Source organism: Numenius arquata, chromosome 10, assembly GCF_964106895.1.
Source record: "Numenius arquata chromosome 10, bNumArq3.hap1.1, whole genome shotgun sequence".
NCBI lineage: Eukaryota > Metazoa > Chordata > Aves > Charadriiformes > Scolopacidae > Numenius > Numenius arquata.
Genome location: NC_133585.1, coordinates 36,472,798 through 36,491,186, shown reverse-complemented (window position 1 = coordinate 36,491,186; position 18,389 = coordinate 36,472,798). Strand labels below are relative to the sequence as shown.

The following is an 18,389-nucleotide window of genomic DNA, read 5'->3' as shown; positions in this document are numbered from 1 at the left end:
AAGGTACCTTCCAACAGAGACGATTCCATGAGGGTCCCTGTGCTTCCCTCACGGCTGTCGCTGCCTCTCATGAGGGACTGGAAGGGTTTTGCTAGATTGGAGAGTGCGAGAAATGCTGAATTCATCCAATAGGTAGGGAAAAAATGATGCTTTTTATTTTTCCTCCTGCAAATGCTAGAAGATGACAAAGTTCCAAAAATGTTGCGAAGAGCCCTTGCCCAGCTGTCACTGAGCAGCATGAAGTCTGCAAACATCTGCATAGGTCGTCCGGTCTTGCTTACCTCTGCTGAGGGGCGACAAGAGGTGAGAGTCCTTCTTCTTCCTACAAGTGCTTTTCTTGTGCTTTCAGTGTGTTTCTGTTGTATTCAATAGGGACCAAAATGGAGCATGCATTGATAAAGGTAATGGATGTACTTTTCCATGTTTTCTACACTGTAGTTACATCTTTATTCTGAGTACTGAAAAAAATCCATGCTGCTGCTTTTTTTTCAAGAAATTTGTCATGTGTGTGACTGTATGTATTGTACATTGTATATTACATATGCACACATGTTTCTTTTGTTTGCAAAGAAAGAGTATAGCCCTTTACTCTTCTTTCTTCATTGATCTGCACTGTTTCCTAGTCAGCACACTGTATGCTTTTGTGCAGAACGTGTAGAGTCATGGTGGAATCTTTTAATCTCCTTTGTAGGAAAAATATAACCTCTTCCTTAAAAAGTGTCTTGGATCATACCTTAAGAACTCACTGCTATTTGTATCTTACTCTATGGCACCAGGTTTTAACCTAATCCTTCTTCCCTCTCAGTCCATGTTTTTTATAATAGGATATTGCTTACTTTAACTGGAGGTCTGGAAATGGGGGAAAAAAAAAAATCTCAACTGACAGTTATTTGCTCTGAAACTCTTCCTAGGTCTGTACTGCTTGGCCCACCACAGGCTTTCCAGGTGGGAAAGTAGGGCTGAGTGAAACCACACAGAAGAACCTGAAAGTAAATCCAGGTGAAGCGGTAACTGTGCAGCCTGTGACTGGTGCAGTCATCCAGGCAGAGGAAGTCGAGGTAAAGTTGAGGTATGGAACTTGTTATAACGTAGTGATGCGCTATGTGGTGTCTGCTTTGCACTGCAGACTCTTACCTCTTAGGAGATACTGTTTTTCTCTCCTGCTTCGATGGAGTTAGTACCCACACAAAGTCAAACATGCAGACGTTTGCAGGAGTAAGACTGAAATTTAGTGACTGGTGGCTAGCTGCTGCTGTCACCTCCTCTGTGGGCAGAGTGGCTCAGCTGTTGTACAAGATCTCAGCTGAGGAGTGGTGCTGTTGTGGAGAATATAATGACACTAAGTGCGTTAGTCTGAAGAGATTCCTCTTTTTATGTTAGATTAATGAATAGTAAGGGTAGCCCAGCACCTCCTGAAGCATAGGTCATGCTGCCTGCCTTGCATTTGCATTAGGCAAGGATGTATAACTGAATGATCAAGGCAGATTCTTTAAACTTTCAAGTCACTTATAAAGGATAATTGAGGATAATTATCCTCAAATAATGAGGATAATTTCTGCTTGTAGAGTTGATATTGGGTTAAAAGGGGGCCATGTTGCTGCTGTTGTCATTAGGAAGTATATGGCAAACTGCTGTCTGGGGAGCTCTTGTTGAAAAGTCGCGTTGCAGTTAAGAGAACAGGCTGACAGGTTGGGGAGAGTGAAGTATTTTTTTTTTTTTTAACCACTTACTTCAAAACTTCACCTTTGTATATGCACGGTTTTATGGGCAGCTTTTATTTAATGGAATATTTTCTAGGATTGGAAACTCTCAGAGGTATGTTTTTGTTTTTACCTTGAAATTCACCCAAAAAGGGAGAAAAGGGTGCAAATCACAAATGTCTTGAAATCATGAAAGCTTTGAGAAATTAGCAGTTTACTGATCTGCTGAATGACTTCCTATGTTTGTCATTCTTCTAACATTGCACAGAGTCAGCATTTGGGTTCATAAAGAATCTAATTATAGTTATTTTCTAAATAAAGTTATTTCACAGTGTACTTTTGAAAGTGTCCAATACTTTAATTCCTATAAATTAACTTCACGGCCCTGTCAAACCTCTGTTTTCAAACATGGTGTTGTCATTGTCCATTTTAAGGGGGAGATGCTGTGTTCTAGCATACTGACTCTCAGAAATGTTGGTGAGGCAGTCTTGCTTTTTGTCAGTAATGTAACCAGTTTAGTTTTAATTAGTTTCACTGATTAGCAAACTATGAGCAGCCAAGTCGACTTCCTGGCATCAGCTTGCTTTGCCCTCCGTGCCTCTCTTCTCACCAGAAAATGAAAAAGAAATGATATCTTTACGGCTTTTTGTTATGGCTATTTTAATCCTCTAGAAAGTTTTATTATTATTACATACTGTTTGGTTATAGGGGTGGTTGAAAACACTAATTTCATTGAAAAGAAACAACCCCATGTTAAATTAAGTAATTGAACCTAATTTGTTTATATTTCCCTATGTTAATCTCCAATGCATTCTTTCTTTAAACTTGTTACTTTTACTGAAATGTAAGCTAAGGATGAGGTCAGAGGAACTGCATGTAACTTCTGAAATATTTATGATTACTGTAATTACTGCCTCTCAGGCAGTCAAGAGTAAGGCTCTGATGATTGTTATACGTATGTACCACCAGATTAAAAGTCATATAAATGACTGTTTTCCTAGAAGCATTCTAGGAGAGAAAACATGAAAACTGTAATTGGTCTGTTTTAAGCCTCTTAATTTACTACAAACCATAGTGCCATCCTATCATGTAACAATATAGATTATTAAAAGAAATAAACTGAAATCCCATTATTCGAGTACTGCCTCAGTTTCTACACACTTCAGAGGTGTAGTTCATTGTATCCAAATTACTACCTCTGGAGAGTTGCTTGCATGCATAATTTAGCTTTTTCTTCCAGTGAAAAAATCAATTCCCGACCTCAGACCCCAACAACGAGATTGAGTACGTGTTTACTTGCCAGGAGCAGCTATGATATCTTGAGAGCTCTCCTCTAAGTTAGCATCACATCCCTCTTTCCCTCAAGTCGCTTTCTTCATCAGTAGAATGGAAAACAGGCTTTTATTTCTAGGTTTAGAGCTCCCCCCGTTGATCATACCTTTATTTGCAGCAGCTGTGTCTGCTTTAAACGTCTTTGGTGCTGCTGCTGTTCAGCTCCTGGTGTAATGCTTTTTATCATACAGGTCTGAGTGCTTACAAAAGTTGTGGATATTTGTCTGCAAAACGGCTGTAGTGAAACCTTTATTTTTTTGGTGAAAACAGCAGGGCTAACGTGTGGGGCTTGTATAGATTGGCTGGAGGAGGTAAATCCTAAAGAATTAAAAAAATAAATGCACGCTTTTATGGGCTTTAATAAAAGATAAAGCTCCAAATGAAACAGGAAATAGATTGTATGGATAAACCATCACTGAAAAATGGTTGAATCGCCACAGCCTTATAAGTTGCAGTGCAGAGTATCTGAGGAATAGGGGGAGTTAATGATGTCTGTGCTCTCAGTGAGCTGTAAATGTGATGTAAAATGGTTTAATATGAACACCAGAGAAAGCCATTCACATAAGTCACCTCTTACCTTTCATTTGCTCTGGGCTAAGGGCACACGTGTTCAGTCATGCGTTAAATCCCAGTGATAAGATGGTGTTTGAGAATGCTGTATGCGTGGCCAGGGCTGGTGAGGAAAGTGGTTTAAGGCTTATCTGTTGAGTCAGTTATACTTGATTAAATAAAAGACTAGAAAATGCATCGTGGGGAAAACTTGTACTGTTTTGATAGTGGATGTGCAGTGCTTAAGGCATGCACGGTTTTGCAAGTGTTGAAGGTGCTAGTTTAATGTATGTGTGTTTGCAGGGCTGAAAGAGACCTACCTTATCTGTAATTTTTTCAATTCAGTAAATGTAACAGTGGCCATTCTGCCTGGTGAGATGAGAAGCACGCGTTCCACATTTGTAATCTTAAGAAATGATAAATATAACCTATGGTATTGTTTATTACAGCATTTTATATGGAAAAACTAACCCAAAACTAAGTATGTATGCTTCTTTTGTTACTATGTGTCTAGGATCTTCAGAGTCAAGATGATATGATCATACAGTTAAGACTGTAAAATGCTCATCCATCTTTTCTGTTCATGGGGTTAAATCATATACTGTAAAACAGGTGGTATTCATCATCATGGTGCTTTAGTGGTGTGGACTGTTGGTTTTGAAGTAGTTACTGCTTGGAAAAATTGATATTTTTTTTTTTTCCTTCCTGCCACAGGGACAAAGATGCCACCATTAATGCCGAGGATATGTCTGTCTGTCTACTGAGAAACCTAGGTATAAGTTTTGTTGCTCTCTTTTGACTGTAGTAAATCATCCAAGTTTTGGATAAAAGCAAACACTTCTTAATCAAGGGCTTATAGCAAAATAGAGACCGTTATTCTGCTTGCACTTCTTTTAGGGACTTGTCTTTGGGCTAAATAATTTTGCCATGCTGTAAATATGTGATTTGCATTAATCATGATTCCATTCCTTCTGTCCATTGTACATATTGCTGGGTCATGTTATGGTTGTTTAGCAATCATTGCTGGCCTTCCAGCTGATACCGTGATGTACTTCAGTTTTCACTTGCACTGTGAAGAAGAGAGTGCAATACTGTGCATTGAAAAGAAGAAAAGGCATCAGTATTAACATGAAATCCCATACTCTGAATCTTTTTTGGTTTTTTTTGTTTTTTTATGTAGGTGGTAAATAAGCAAAACTGCACTTCATTGGGTGGTAGATGTGTATAAGTAAGGCAAAAAAAGCAAAATAAGTTATTCAAGGTAGTGCTACTCAAAGCACTCACGATAAGTTGTTCTACTCAAAGGGTATCTTCTGGTTGAGGAATTAGTAACAGTATTGCTACGCTAAGAAGCAGGAAACGTGAGCTGCATTCCAAATTCATGAGTTTGGCTACAAATAATAAATCTTGTTTACATTTTTGCCCTTGTTTTTTTGTGCCTGTAGGGTGCGTTCAGATCACATTTCCAAATCTTTCTCTGTCAACGCAAAGGCTAAAGCCTTACTTTTTTTAGGCCAAGACTCTCAAAGAAGGTGCGATAACATGAAATATTGTGAACCTGTAAGGCACGCAGAAAACAAAAAATTTTTGCTTCTTGCAATACTAATTCCATAATCTCCTTTTATATGCTGTCTGAAATTTAAAATGCTGAAATTAATGAGTTTACTGTGAGAGATTACATGTGATACTGACAAATGTTTATCCAGTGTGTACAAAATGATCATTTAAATTACTTGAAATTACCTAGCTACCTTTTGATATGTTAATTTATAACAGGTTAAAATCAGGATTTAAGCTTCCTGATACAGAATTATTCTGATACAAGAATGTCTGAATGTTATTGCTGCCAAAGTAGATTGAAATTTCTTAATCTTTGTCTTTTGTTTTGTCTTTTTTGATCTTCTTGTAGATGGGAAAATAGTTTTACCAGGAAACCTCTTGGCTTTCGCTTTCTATGGCAAACTTTGTAACATCGTGGTGATGAAAGTGAAAGGAACTGATGGGGCAGAGCTGACTGCCCAGGGCAGTGCTATTTCCAGTGATATGCATGAGCCAGACCTTGAAAGATCTGATTTGGAGATGAGTACATTAGATTTGTCCTTACAGTTTGGCAAGATGGACATTGACGATAGTCCAGGGTTTGCATCTACGAGCACACCAAGCAAACCGATGGATCTAGGTTCACCAGTTACACCCAGTTCGGCTGTGGTAGCCAGTGGTCAAGACTCTGGTCAGGGAGATAAAACCTGCAACAAGGGAGATGGTGTAGACCTCACCGATGATCTGGAGTTGGCTGGGAAAGGAGGCAGAGAGGGACGCCCACTAACTGGCAAAAGTGGAGCAGTAAGCAATACAGACACTTTTTATTTCATTTCCTCAAGAACTAGGATCAATTTTATTGAAAAAAGGACCAATGTAGCAGAAGACGGTGATTGTGAATCCCGAGTCACCTATGACATGATAGGAGGTTTAAGCAGCCAGCTCAGAACTATCAGAGAAACAGTTGAACTGCCCTTGAAGCAAGCTGAACTGTTCAAGAGTTACGGTATGATGCCTAAGAGTTGCCTTTCTTCATTTGATACTAGATTTTTTTCTTTAATGTGACTTTATTTTAAAAAAAAAAAACAATCCAACAAGTTATTCCAGGGATATGCACTGAATTTTATGTATATAAAATCTGATCTGGTATACTTGTGTGTCCAAACAATGTAAAACTGTTTTATAATTATACTGTATGAATACAATGAAGATGTTATGATTAACTTGTGTGAAAAAATAGTTCTAGGGTTCCTGCAAAATTTTAAGGAAGTGTTTGAGCCTGTTTACTCAAAATGCTCAGTGTTTTTAGTATGGAATTCCAGGGTGGAAAAACTAACACGATTACTGTTGCCATGTGTAAAATTGTATCTAACATAAATATGAATTTAGAGGATTTTTGTGACAAAGGTAAAACTCTGTACTGTGCATTTATTACAAATGGATATGTAGATAAAGCAGGCATTTCTGCTCATTGTACTTCTCTAGGTGTGCATTGCTGTGAGATGGGGCTCTTACATGATATTAAAGACATTTATAGGTTTTTGAGGCTTTTTATTTCTCTACCTTACCTCTTCCCACACATGCTTTAGAGGCAATTTCAGTGATCACTGGGACAATTTCCATAAAACACAGGTGCCTTTTCCGGTGTGTGTTGCTTGGGTGTGATTGGCAGGTGTCAGTGGGATGGTGTGAGGCATCTTCATCCACGTGTGGTCCAGCTCAATTTGCTGACCTCCAACCTCGGCATCACCTCATGGCTTTATGTTAGCAGAAAGTTTGCTTCAGCATCAGCATACTTCATACTTAGTTCCAAAAGTGCTTGATCAGATTCTGTACTAATTACATGAGATGATAGTGTTTCCTCACCAGTTAGAAACCTTTATTAACCATCCAAACCTTGGGAGTCCTTGTCTGTTTGTGAGGACCAAGGCTGTCAGCTGAGGTGAGACCTTTGGTTCAGCAGCTCTGTTTCTTGCCAGTACCAGAAACACCACACGAGGGAGCAGCACATGCTTTAATGGACTCTCATGAAGTAACCTGTCTGTAAAGACGCTATTTCTATCCTCTGTCAGTTAGCAGATAATTTTTGTCTTTTTGAGTATATTAGTTCTTAAGATTTGGGTTTTCTGTCCACCCGAGCTGTATTGTTCTCTGTCACCACTGGGATGTGACTTGCCCTTCAAGCATCATTCCCTGCCTGGTATTGCAGTAGCCAGCTGATGTTTCTTCTTTGGCCGTGTTTCAGCAATGTCTTTTGTGCCAGGGTCAGTCCTTTGTCAAACATTTTTCTCTTCTTTTTTGCTTTCTAATTTTTTACCTTCCGGTTTTGGGTTTGTGCCCATTTGATCTATTTTTTTTCCTCTTTACCTGGGATCATAATGCAGTTACCTATAGTTTCTGTCCACTTTTAACTGTACACAGTAGTACCTTGTTCTTCTAGTGTCCCTTATGTTCTGTGCCCGAATGTTTCTATCTGTTTCGGCTCTTAACATTTGCCATTAAAGAGGCAAATTCATCCTTTCGATGTGTATTTTTCATCTTTTTGTAAGTATTCTTGAATCATGCCTCACGGTGTTCCTGAAATTTTTTGGAGTGTTGAAGAGAAGTGGTTTTCTGATGTTGGAATATTGTAATCATGAATAACTTAAAGTACATTCATGGATGTTAGGTACTCAGTCCCATAACTTTTTTGAAAAAAACCTCACACAAACACCACAAGGCATAGGGAGAAATACAATATTGAACTACTGAAAAATATAACTGTTTAAATAGTTGCTTTTTAAGCAGAATCATTTGGACATAAAAAGTAAAAAATGTAGATGTATGTCCCATATAAGAGTGCTCTTCCCACTGAAAGCCTACAATTTTATAAAAATAATGTGTCTATTAAAGAAGTTAATGCTGAGGTCAAGTTGTAATCAGTAATAACTGGGACAGTGAAATGTGCAAGTGCAGGTTGTTCACTCCGGCATTTATCACAAATAACTTTTGTCTCTGTGTGCTTGTGCTTGTTTAAAGGAATCCCTCCTCCTAGAGGAGTGCTATTATATGGCCCTCCAGGTACCGGGAAGACTATGATTGCCAAAGCCATTGCAAATGAGGTTGGTGCTCACGTTACCGTTATTAACGGTCCTGAAATAATAAGCAAGTAAGTCCACCCAATTTATTTTCATTAATTCTATAAATATATTAGCCCAAAATCTGTCCTGGAACCTCTCCGTTGTGGATAGATGTAGGTGTAGAATTTGCTATGGGCTATCTGCCCAAGTGAGTCAAAAACAAACGGGAAAGGGTTCTCTCAAGTAGGGCTTATGTTTCTTCTCGTAATAAGAGGTTTATGGGATTTGGCCAAGAAATTTGTGTAAGGCATGGACTAAATTAAAGAGAAGACTAAAACTGCATCTGCAATTGTGTGTTTTTTAGTTCTGCAACAAGAAGAGTGACTTGTTAAAGCATATTTGAAATTAAGATGACACGGCACAAATTAGTTCCAGGGAACTAATTTTTTTTTTTTTTTTTGTTCTTTAAAAATGTAGATAAAATTGTTTCTAACACAGAAGAGATAAGCTTTTCCCTTTAATTTTTTTTTTTTTAGTTACAAGATAGTTATGTCTTTCCCTGTGTCCCATTTTACCTTAATTTCTAGTCCTTGTGGAAATAAAGATTATTGTAGATTTGCATATACTTCAGGACTTTGAAAGGGTGCGCTATGACTTTTTGGAGCACATGAGCAGTAATTTTCCGAGTTGCCTGGAAAAGACCAAAAAATGTTTTTTATTAAAATATTTTAATTATTATAGGTTTTATGGGGAGTCTGAATCAAGATTGCGTCAGATATTTGCTGAAGCTTCTCTGCGGTATGTTCTTTTGGATAGTTTTATTCGCTTTCACTTATTTGCGGTATTGATTCCAATGTTAATGTTCTTAAAAGAAAAACATTTGCAAGAATCTTTGAATTGTAATTTTTTCCTGCAGTGGTTTTTAAAAGGAAATAAATTTGTTTATATAGAGCTTAGCTAGAAGGAAAGCAGTGAAATTCTAGTATGCCTATTAAATGCTTTTGGACACTACCCTTTTTAAAAGACTCTTACAGATGGTGCCAAATCGCTCAATCTGTATCGTTAGTGTATTGTGCGCTTATTTCAACAGATGGAAGCGTGAGCCGGAGTTTCACGTGGGTCCAAATCTTTCTGTCTAGTTTTATCTTTGGAGACCAATGTAGTTCTGTGCTGAGACATGGAAGTCAGCTCTAAATGAGCTAGTGTTGATACTGGATATTGCGTGCCTCTGGATTAGGGTACCATTCTGCCCAAATTTATTAGACCTGGTTAAGGCAGTCTTTAGACTTCCAGATGATTGTTGTTCATAATACATTAGCAAAAGACTTTCGCGTCCTGTATTTATAGAAGCAGCAAATAAAACGCTGTCTTTTTACTCATGAAATAGGTATATTCAGTGTTGTCTCTGGGAGAGAGCCATAGAAAAGTAGATTGGTAGGTCATCTTAGAGATATTAGTTGTCTAATGTATTAGTCATTTTAGTTACCTCTTTGAGAAACACCATATTCAAGGGTGAAACTTTCAGTTGCCTAAAGGAGGGGAATGCTTGTTAATTTTTGTAGGAACTGGATGTTTTCCATAAAAAACTTTGCACTTCTCTGCCTTGGTGTTTTAAATCTTCCTGAGCACCTTAACTTTTTTTTTTCTTTTTCCAGTCGTCCCTCCATTATATTTATAGATGAGTTGGATGCACTCTGTCCGAAGAGAGAAGGGGCTCAGAATGAAGTTGAAAAGAGAGTTGTTGCTTCATTGCTGACGTTAATGGATGGGATTGGCTCAGTAAGTAGATTGTATTGAGACAATCAATGTGTATGGGGACTAGCTCAAAAAAATTTTTTTTCTGCTATAATGCAGCCAGTTTTAGATGTGTCATTTGGAGAAAAAGAATATAGGCTGAGGTGAGACTTTATATAGTAATCCAATGCTTATTGGATGCTAAACAGAAGACGTAGGAGGGGAATGTCTCCTGATAACTGTGAGATTAAAAGAAAGTAAGTTTTCTTCTATTCACTGTCTTTCCTTTGCATTCTCCCACTCTTGTAGTTTTGGAGATAAAATTGAAATTTTAATGATAGCCCACCATTGAACTAAGACAGGTATTTTTAATTGCTCTGAAATCAAAGTAATCAAAATACTTCTGGTGATATGTAGGCTGCATTATTAAAGGCAACAACACCTGTTTTGAGATTGCCATAGTAATATTTAGGACATAAACAAAGGCCTACTGAAGAAAGAGTAAATTTAATTGACCTGAGTACATTAATGATTAAGCCTATAAATTTTGCCCATCTCTCATCTATTATTTTATTATTATTAGTGGGAAATATGAAAGAAATCTGTCCATGGTATGAAAACTCGTTTCTGCTGTTTATGTAATCTGCAAGTTTCTCATTATTTTCCTGCACAATAGTTTGAGTTTCCCAGTTTGGAGTTGTTCAAAGGCAGAACATACTTTCTGATGGCACAGACTGATGGTATTCTGACTGGAGAAAGTTCTTTGTTCACAAAAAGCAAATGGCACTGCAGGAGACCTCCTAACTGATTTTGCCTCAGTCTGAAAGTGTAAAAGCAGAGGTTGAACAAATCAGTTAGGATTTTTGACCTTGCCTTTCTTGCTGAACTTACAGGAAGCTTTATTACCTCCTGTCTCTGCTGGGTTGATACCTTAAACGATTTGTTTCCCAACCTTGTTTATTCATGGTCTGCTGATAACTTTTTGTTCTTGTGCCAATGTTGCCTTTTAGCTTAAACACTTCCTTTTTTTTTTCCTTGGTGCTTACTTTTGTGATACAGGAAAGCAGGTTCTTGGGGATTAAAGTGGGGGACACAGGGATGAGGGCATCTTGGGGTAAAGTTTCTCTTGTATTACCTGTATGTGTGTGCAGCCTATAGTATCACTAAACTGCAATAGGTTGGATGGGTGACCTGTGAGTTATATGTTCTGAAAAGCTTGCTTTGTTCTCTTAGAGCTAGTATCCGGATTTTAGTGTGTGTAATAGATGGGAAAAGTAAGCAAGAAATATGTTTATAAGTTGCATGACATTTGACTGTATTTTAAAATTAATATTTTGCATTATTTGATGCCTTCAGGAGGGCAGTGAAGGGCAGCTCTTGGTACTTGGGGCCACTAATCGTCCTCATGCACTGGATGCAGCGCTGCGCAGACCTGGGCGTTTTGATAAAGAGATAGAAATTGGAATTCCTAATGCCCAAGACCGCCTGGACATACTCCAAAAGCTTCTCAAGAAGGTTCCCCATTCGCTCACAGCAGCGGAGTTGGCACAACTGGCTGATAGTGCACATGGTTACGTGGGTGCAGACTTAGCAGCCTTGTGCAAGGAAGCAGGTAAGACTTTGTGTATCGTATTTAGGATCTTACTTTATTGTTAGTCTCTTTATTTGTTTAAAAGAATAAAAATCCACAGTCTGTACTAATAGCTTTTAAAACAATGCCATTTAATTAATGTTTGTGTTAAATAAAACATAGCCAAGTATGGAGTGTGAGGAACACCAGTCTGCTCCTGGGCAGAACTCTTTTGAGTATTAATAGATTTTAAAATTGAATGCTAAGATTAATAACAGTGGGGAATCCCCCGTGCCATTTCTAGCATATTAGATAGATAGCTGTCTCTCACTAAGGTTTAGTGAGTTAAGCGACATATCCCTAAGAGTTTTTCTACTCTCGAGCCTACCCCTTCCATACAAAAATCCCAAATCACTTAGGCCAGACAACTTGTCCTGCAAATCCTGGTTCCCAGGATGCTGAGACTGTGGGCCTGAGCGGTGTTTACTGTGGCTCCCTTCCTTATTTTGTGCCTGTGTTTCATTTGCGTGCAGATGAGGAGCTTGTGGTGGGGCTAGGGGACTGTATGCACCTGCGTCGGGTTGTGCAGTGGAGCTGGGAGAGCTGGAGAGCACGCCCTGAGCTGGGGGCTGGAAAACGTCCCTTGGCCTCCGGTATAGGCATAGCCCTGGAGAATTATCCACTCATCGTGCAGCCAGGGTTCAGTATGTTCCAGGGAATACTTAAACATGAGTTCACTTCTGTTTTCATTGGATGAAATATTAAAAGTATGCTCTATCAATTACATTTTGCTAGAATGCGTCTGCGCGGTTTAAGTGTTGGACCTAAATCTACCCATGAGCAGCCTTTTAAAACAGTCTAGTCAAAATATGACTCTTCAGCTCTGCTTACTTATATTTGCTCCCTTGTAGTTGGCAAATATATGTTTGCTGTATGTACTGGTTACTTTTATTTCCTTTGGCACTGGATCAGCTTCCTCTGGCAGTGGCACAGTGCACAGTTAATTCTTGCATCAGAATTAACTATGAAGATGATGGAAGTTTTATTAGGGGTGATGCCACCTGGAACCGCAAGATTTTTACTTGTCAGTTTCCAGAATTTTTAAGGGATAGTTCCCAAATATGAATTTGTGGACTTTTGTATGGATCAAGAAGAAAAAAATACGTACGGACACAGACTATTCTTTTTACAGGATTCTTCTGTTGGCTTTGGTTGTGTTTTAAGCTCTGTTTTTTAAGTTAGCAAACATTCTTTTCAAAACAAATATATACAAACAACAACAAAGATAAACTTCCTTTTTCTTTTCCTTCCTCTGTGTTTTTGGAAGCCTGTCAGTCTGCCTGTGTCACAGTCAGTCCTCACATAGTAAATACTTAACTAATGTAATCTAAAGTTTTCAGTGAAAAGCGGTGTAGTTTCAGTTCCAAACATAACCCAGCCTAGGCTTTACTTGTGCATGTGCACATTGGTTCTGGACACTTCATAATCCAGCTGCAAATAGGCAACATTTATGCACTTTGTGAGGGCCTTTCAGAAAATAAATTTTTAATGTTGTGCAAATTGAACACTATGTAGATCCAAAACTTCTGGCATCTACCTGCGACTGAGTGCAGGACATGCTGTTCCCTGGGAGCTTTGCATCCAAAGCCAGTGGTGGGAAGGAGGGAAGGAGGATGTCTTCTTTCTATTGACCTTCTTTCCTAAAGTTTGAATCCATGCTGTGACATTTCCTTGTCATTTGTTAACTTGGAGTGACCTCTGCTGGGGAGAATATAGTCCAGCGCTGTTAACTCTTTGCAGCCCACATGTATTTTTCCTTTTCAAATTGCTGCAGAAGCATGATTCGGTCAAAGTATTACATAAACTGAATTTAAGTTACTCGTGGTTAAGGAACATTCTTAGTTGGGTTCTTTTTCTCTGATTAAGCTCTTGATATCTACTTTTTATATTAAATTTTCAACACCTTGTAAAATATTACTGCTTTCACTGGAATTAAACTTAGAAAAGACTAGCTATTATAAGGTAATATTTCTCCTCAGCAGAGCGGGGTTATTCCATATGGCAAATTTTCCAATGTTTTGTCTAGTCTTGTTTGTTGTTCCAAGCAATGGGCTTCTATTGCTTCACTTAAGAAACTGTGCCTTAGGCCAAGATAGCTTGCTGTCCAGGAATGCTCTCTGATATTCAGCCTAAGTTTTCCTTGTTTAGTTTTATCCCATTATTTGTATTTACATCCTTGTATAACACGTTCACTCTCCCTCCTTAGTGTTTACACCCTTCAGATATCTCCAGGCTGTTCTCGTGTCCCCTACCTCCTCATTCATTACTGAGCCAAACTGTAAATATTTAGTTCTTTTAGTCTTTCCTCATAAATAAGTCCTTCCTGCCTTCTGAGAAATTATGTTGACTTTCTCTGAACTCCGTCCAGTTTGTCAATAACCTTTTGGTAATGTAGGGCTCAAAATTGAACATAATATTTCATATGTATTACAACATAAAACATGATAGAAACATATAGTTAAGACTGCTGGTGTATGTTTCTAAATAACCAAATTGCTTAATATTCAGGCAATATCTGAGTAAAGAGTTCTTTCACAAATTTTAAGCTTACTTGTGCTACTTGCACGTGATGTGTGTGTAAGTAGAGGTGAAACATGGAAACTAGTTTAGAAGCAGGAGTTCTGAACTCAGAAATACATATTCAGTTTTTAGTATAAAGTTATTGTCGCTTGCTAATGGTATTGCAGTAGTGGTCCTTGGGAGACTCTTGAGTCCTGGTTACCCCACATATATGTTTAGGTACTTCATTTGTGGCTGGAAAGCCTGGAAGTTTACAAGCTAAATATGTTTATATTCTTAATAAAAAGTTTAGATCATTTCCAAAGGACTCATCCTTCCTTATCTTTATACTTCAGCTCTGTTTTTTTAACACATGCATAATATTGTATATATGCTGCTTCTATAAGCCAAGGGTGTAGTAATTAATGTAACATGGTAAATGTAGTAATTGTAGGTCTATGATAGGCAAACTTTTCATTTTTGCATCTATAGTTAGGTTTCCTAAGATACTCTATTATAAAAGCTTTGATGTTTGTCTTCTGTATAATTCTGAAGAATGTGTGTTAATGAAAAGTAAGTAGCTATTGTAGAGTTAAACATATTCCAACTGTTCTCTTGGCAGAACTTGTTTGTTCTCTGGTGCAAGAATTGCTCAGTGGTACTTCTGGGTCAGATGGGCAAGTTTTCTATTTTGTTCAGCAACTCCATACGTTTTCATGGAAGTCATTAAGAAGTTTTAGGAGCCTTTATTGTTCAGCTTGCACTGAATGTTTCTAGGCCCCTGTGTATATGGGGCATACAGAATTGTGGTGGTGTGTATGCTGGAATGGGCAAGGAGAGGAAAGGTGGATAAGAAACCTGAAGAATCTGTGCAGTGTGCTCTGGACTTTTCCAAACAGGGTATTATGACCAAACACCTGTGAAATATTTATATATATAGATAAATACAATAATCAGTTCAGGGTGTTTTTATTTGATCTGCTGAATTTTTAAAATATTAGTGGATTTTTCTTCCAATAACTACTTTTCCTCTACTAAAGATACAGTTCTAGCTTTCCACAAAATGAAACCACAAAAATTTGTGACTTTAGAGGAAAAATACCAGGTATCATGAAGCTTACAGTATTGTTGCAGGAGTTGACAACAGGGAGACAGGCATCAGATCTGTATGTGTCTCTATTTCAACCTTAATTGTTGAGCAGAGTGCTTGTATCCTCCCTCACATGTTGAGCAAGTATTATTTGTCTGTTTTACAAATACCTGTGGTCATTCCAGCAAAATTAAAAGTAAACCTGGTATTTCTAACGTGGCAAGTATCACTAGCTTAGATGCAATGCTTTCAGAATTAGCATACTTGATCTCTGTTCAAGGTTAGAAGTCACCTGTAGTGACTATGTTGGAGAAATTGGGATTTGCTGTTCTCTGCTGCCAAGCAATATGTTTGCGATTTCCGCAATTAACTGTGTGCTTTTGTATAGGTTAACAGCATAGTATGGAAAACATCCAAATACCTTGATGGGCACCGGACCACACCCTTTGGACATCAGCTTGCAAGGGGCTGCTTACGGTAGACTCATGAGGCCTCGAGTACCCTCTGAAGGATTCATCTGCACAGAATTGTTGATAAGAGAAGGGCTCAGTTATGTGTGCAGCTGTGAAAGTCATATTCTTAAGACTGGGAGAGGTCTACTGTGTCCTAAATTATTTAGTAGATTACCATTTAGTGTGAACAGCTGCCTTCTGAATTGTTGTATCTCAAGCAGAGGCAGTGTCTAGAAGATAGGTTCTGCCATATCCTGGCATATAATGTCAGTGTTTATGTGCCCCTACGATCTTATTGCTTCTGCTTTAATTAACTGGCCACACAGTCTTTTATTAATTCTCTAAAAAATTATAATTATTTTAATTTAAAAACAAAGATAAGCACTGCACTTTTTTTTTGAAAAACATAAGAAATGTTAATTATGTAGCAGGGACATGAATGGTATAAACTGTACTGAATGTTAGAAGATGCTTAGCAACAAAGGTTTCCAAATATAGCAATTTATTATAAACTTATCCTTCTATGGCTGCCTGTAGCATTTCAAGAGGGTGAATATAAATATAGCTTGATTTCTTCAAGAAGTGGGTTCAGTCATATTGTTTACAGAGAAAGGAAGTATTTGCTTTGTAACTCTTAGAATTTATCTTGAACATCCTTGTTCATTACACATAATTTCAGTGTGCTGATATAAAACACTTGGACTGTGATAAGATAGCATCATGAGGAGAGGAAGAACAAATGTCTTTGTTTAAATAGTGGTTTCTCTTGCAATAACATCTATTTGGTTCCAGTGAGGATGCTGCATTGCAAGTACTGAAACTTTAAGACTTCTGTGAAAGAAGCACTACTCACTTTTTTTTGCATTTAAGTTTTTTTTTTTCAAATTGCCTGACTGTAATACAGTTAAAGGAATTACCTTGCTTCGTCTTTAGGATTATAACAGTTCACTGGCTTGAGCTGGCTGTTACAAAAAATGTTACAGAAATAAGGAATTGAGCTATATCTTTAACCAGTATGAATCAGCATTGCTCTGCTGAATCTGTGAAGCTACTTGCAGAGATGTATGATACCGTCTGTTGTCTTATGTTCATAATTTTAAAAATCCTGTTGTTTGGAGCTCTTATTGTTCATGGTATTCATTTGGCTCTTTAATTACCCCTGCGTTTTGATGAATAATACAGCTGGGATAGAGAGACTTTATGGTGTTTAATTGATAGCTTTCTGTATTGATTATATCTAGATATTAGATCTGTAAAAGTATGAGTTATTCAGGGAGATGGTGTAGTTAGCTTTTGTTGGAGCTGAGAAACTTCCTGCTATATCTTTTACAACCCAAAAAGGAGTTTCTGCAATCCACTGGCATTAAAAAGAAAAATAAAAAAATATTAGGCAACTGAAGGGCTGGCTCCTAGGCTTTTTGTTTTTCCCTGTAACTGATGGGGAAGCAAATTCCCCTGAAACCCAGGAATGCCTCTTTGTTAGATCTATGTGTTGTTTTTTTTTCCCCAGCTTCTGCAGTTTTGGTAGCCTGGCCACCTGCAGGAAACGTGAGCTGTTTGGGCTAATGTGATTAACAGTGAGTCTCTGTGCACCCTGAGGACCAGCCTCTGACTGGTCTTTCAATTAGACGAACGCTGAGTTCAATATGTGGCTTCTCAGCCTTGTATCTCAAATCCGAGTTCTTCAGTTCAGCTCTTCATTTTCAGTCACAGTCTTGATGAAACAGCCTAGTGTTAGGGCATCGAAAATATATATCCTTTCTTTAAGCCATAAAGGTTCAGTCTGAACCTTTCCCAACACGATTTGGACCTTATTTCTGATGGGGGTGTACAACAAATGTAAATATTTTTCTTGGATTATAATCCTAAATGTAGGAATGTGGGCTGAGACACTGTTGAAAGTGTAGATTTTGACAAAGGTGGTTGATGACCAAGGCAATGGGATTGTTTGTTTTGCAGGGTGCTTTTTGGTTTGTTTTCAAATTAACTGATGGCAGTTACAGATTTTAAAGGGAAAGCACTGCTTGACATGCTATAGTTATTTTATTCCCATGTGGAAAGTGACTGAAATTACCATGTCTATGTTGTTTGTTGGTGTATTTTATTTTAATTTTGTTTTAGCACAGAAAAAGATTGATTTGCTGTTGCAAACAATCTGTTATTGCATTCTCTGACTGAATACTGCTTCCCATGGGACATTCAAAACGAGGTGGGAAAGGCCACTTGCCTTTTTATAAAAAGGTCGTGTAGAAAATGTGGGAGTTTGGGGAACATTAATAACATGTATAGTCAGATGGTCAATACCAGAAAATGTATTCTTATGAAATTGAGAGATTTTGGGAGAAATAGCAGAACATTGGATTTTGAAATGCACTGAAAAGTCCAGACACGATACAGAAGTAAAGCTATGAATTAATTTTTGGACTGGAACAATTGAGTTTTCTGACACTGTGTTCTATCATGCTAATTTATGGTGTAAGAAGACCCGAGAAAATCCAATCCCCATCTTCAAGGTTCATGAGTTTTAAGTTAGTTCTGTGTTTTGTAATTTTAAAGTTGGGTCCTTAATGCAGAAGCTGTTTGTAAACCAGAACAACTGACCCAGTTTTCCGTCTTAACAGGTTATGAACAAATGCGTCCTTGCTTGCACGCACACATAACAAAGCAATGTGGCTTTTTTGGACTCAGACTGTAACATATGTTTTTTGGTTGTTTCTTAGAGCACTAATGACGGCTTTCATGCAGAAGTGGCTACATCTGGCTGCTGTGAGTGGCTTGAAGGAACATGCTTGAGACTGGGTGGAG

General features: G+C 38.0%; 1 protein-coding gene across 1 annotated transcript in view; it reads left to right on the top strand.

Moving 5' to 3' along the window:
* The first annotated feature begins 171 nt into the window (after positions 1-171).
* AFG2A (AFG2 AAA ATPase homolog A) overlaps positions 172-18,389 on the top strand; it is a 203,039-nt gene continuing 184,821 nt past the window's right edge. Inside the window, exons 1-8 of the mRNA XM_074154986.1 lie at positions 172-303; positions 912-1,069; positions 4,296-4,354; positions 5,491-6,126; positions 8,139-8,268; positions 8,921-8,977; positions 9,835-9,958; positions 11,270-11,564. Coding sequence (XP_074011087.1) covers positions 172-303; positions 912-1,069; positions 4,296-4,354; positions 5,491-6,126; positions 8,139-8,268; positions 8,921-8,977; positions 9,835-9,958; positions 11,270-11,564 — 1,591 coding nt within the window. The remainder of the gene's footprint in view (positions 304-911; positions 1,070-4,295; positions 4,355-5,490; positions 6,127-8,138; positions 8,269-8,920; positions 8,978-9,834; positions 9,959-11,269; positions 11,565-18,389) is intronic.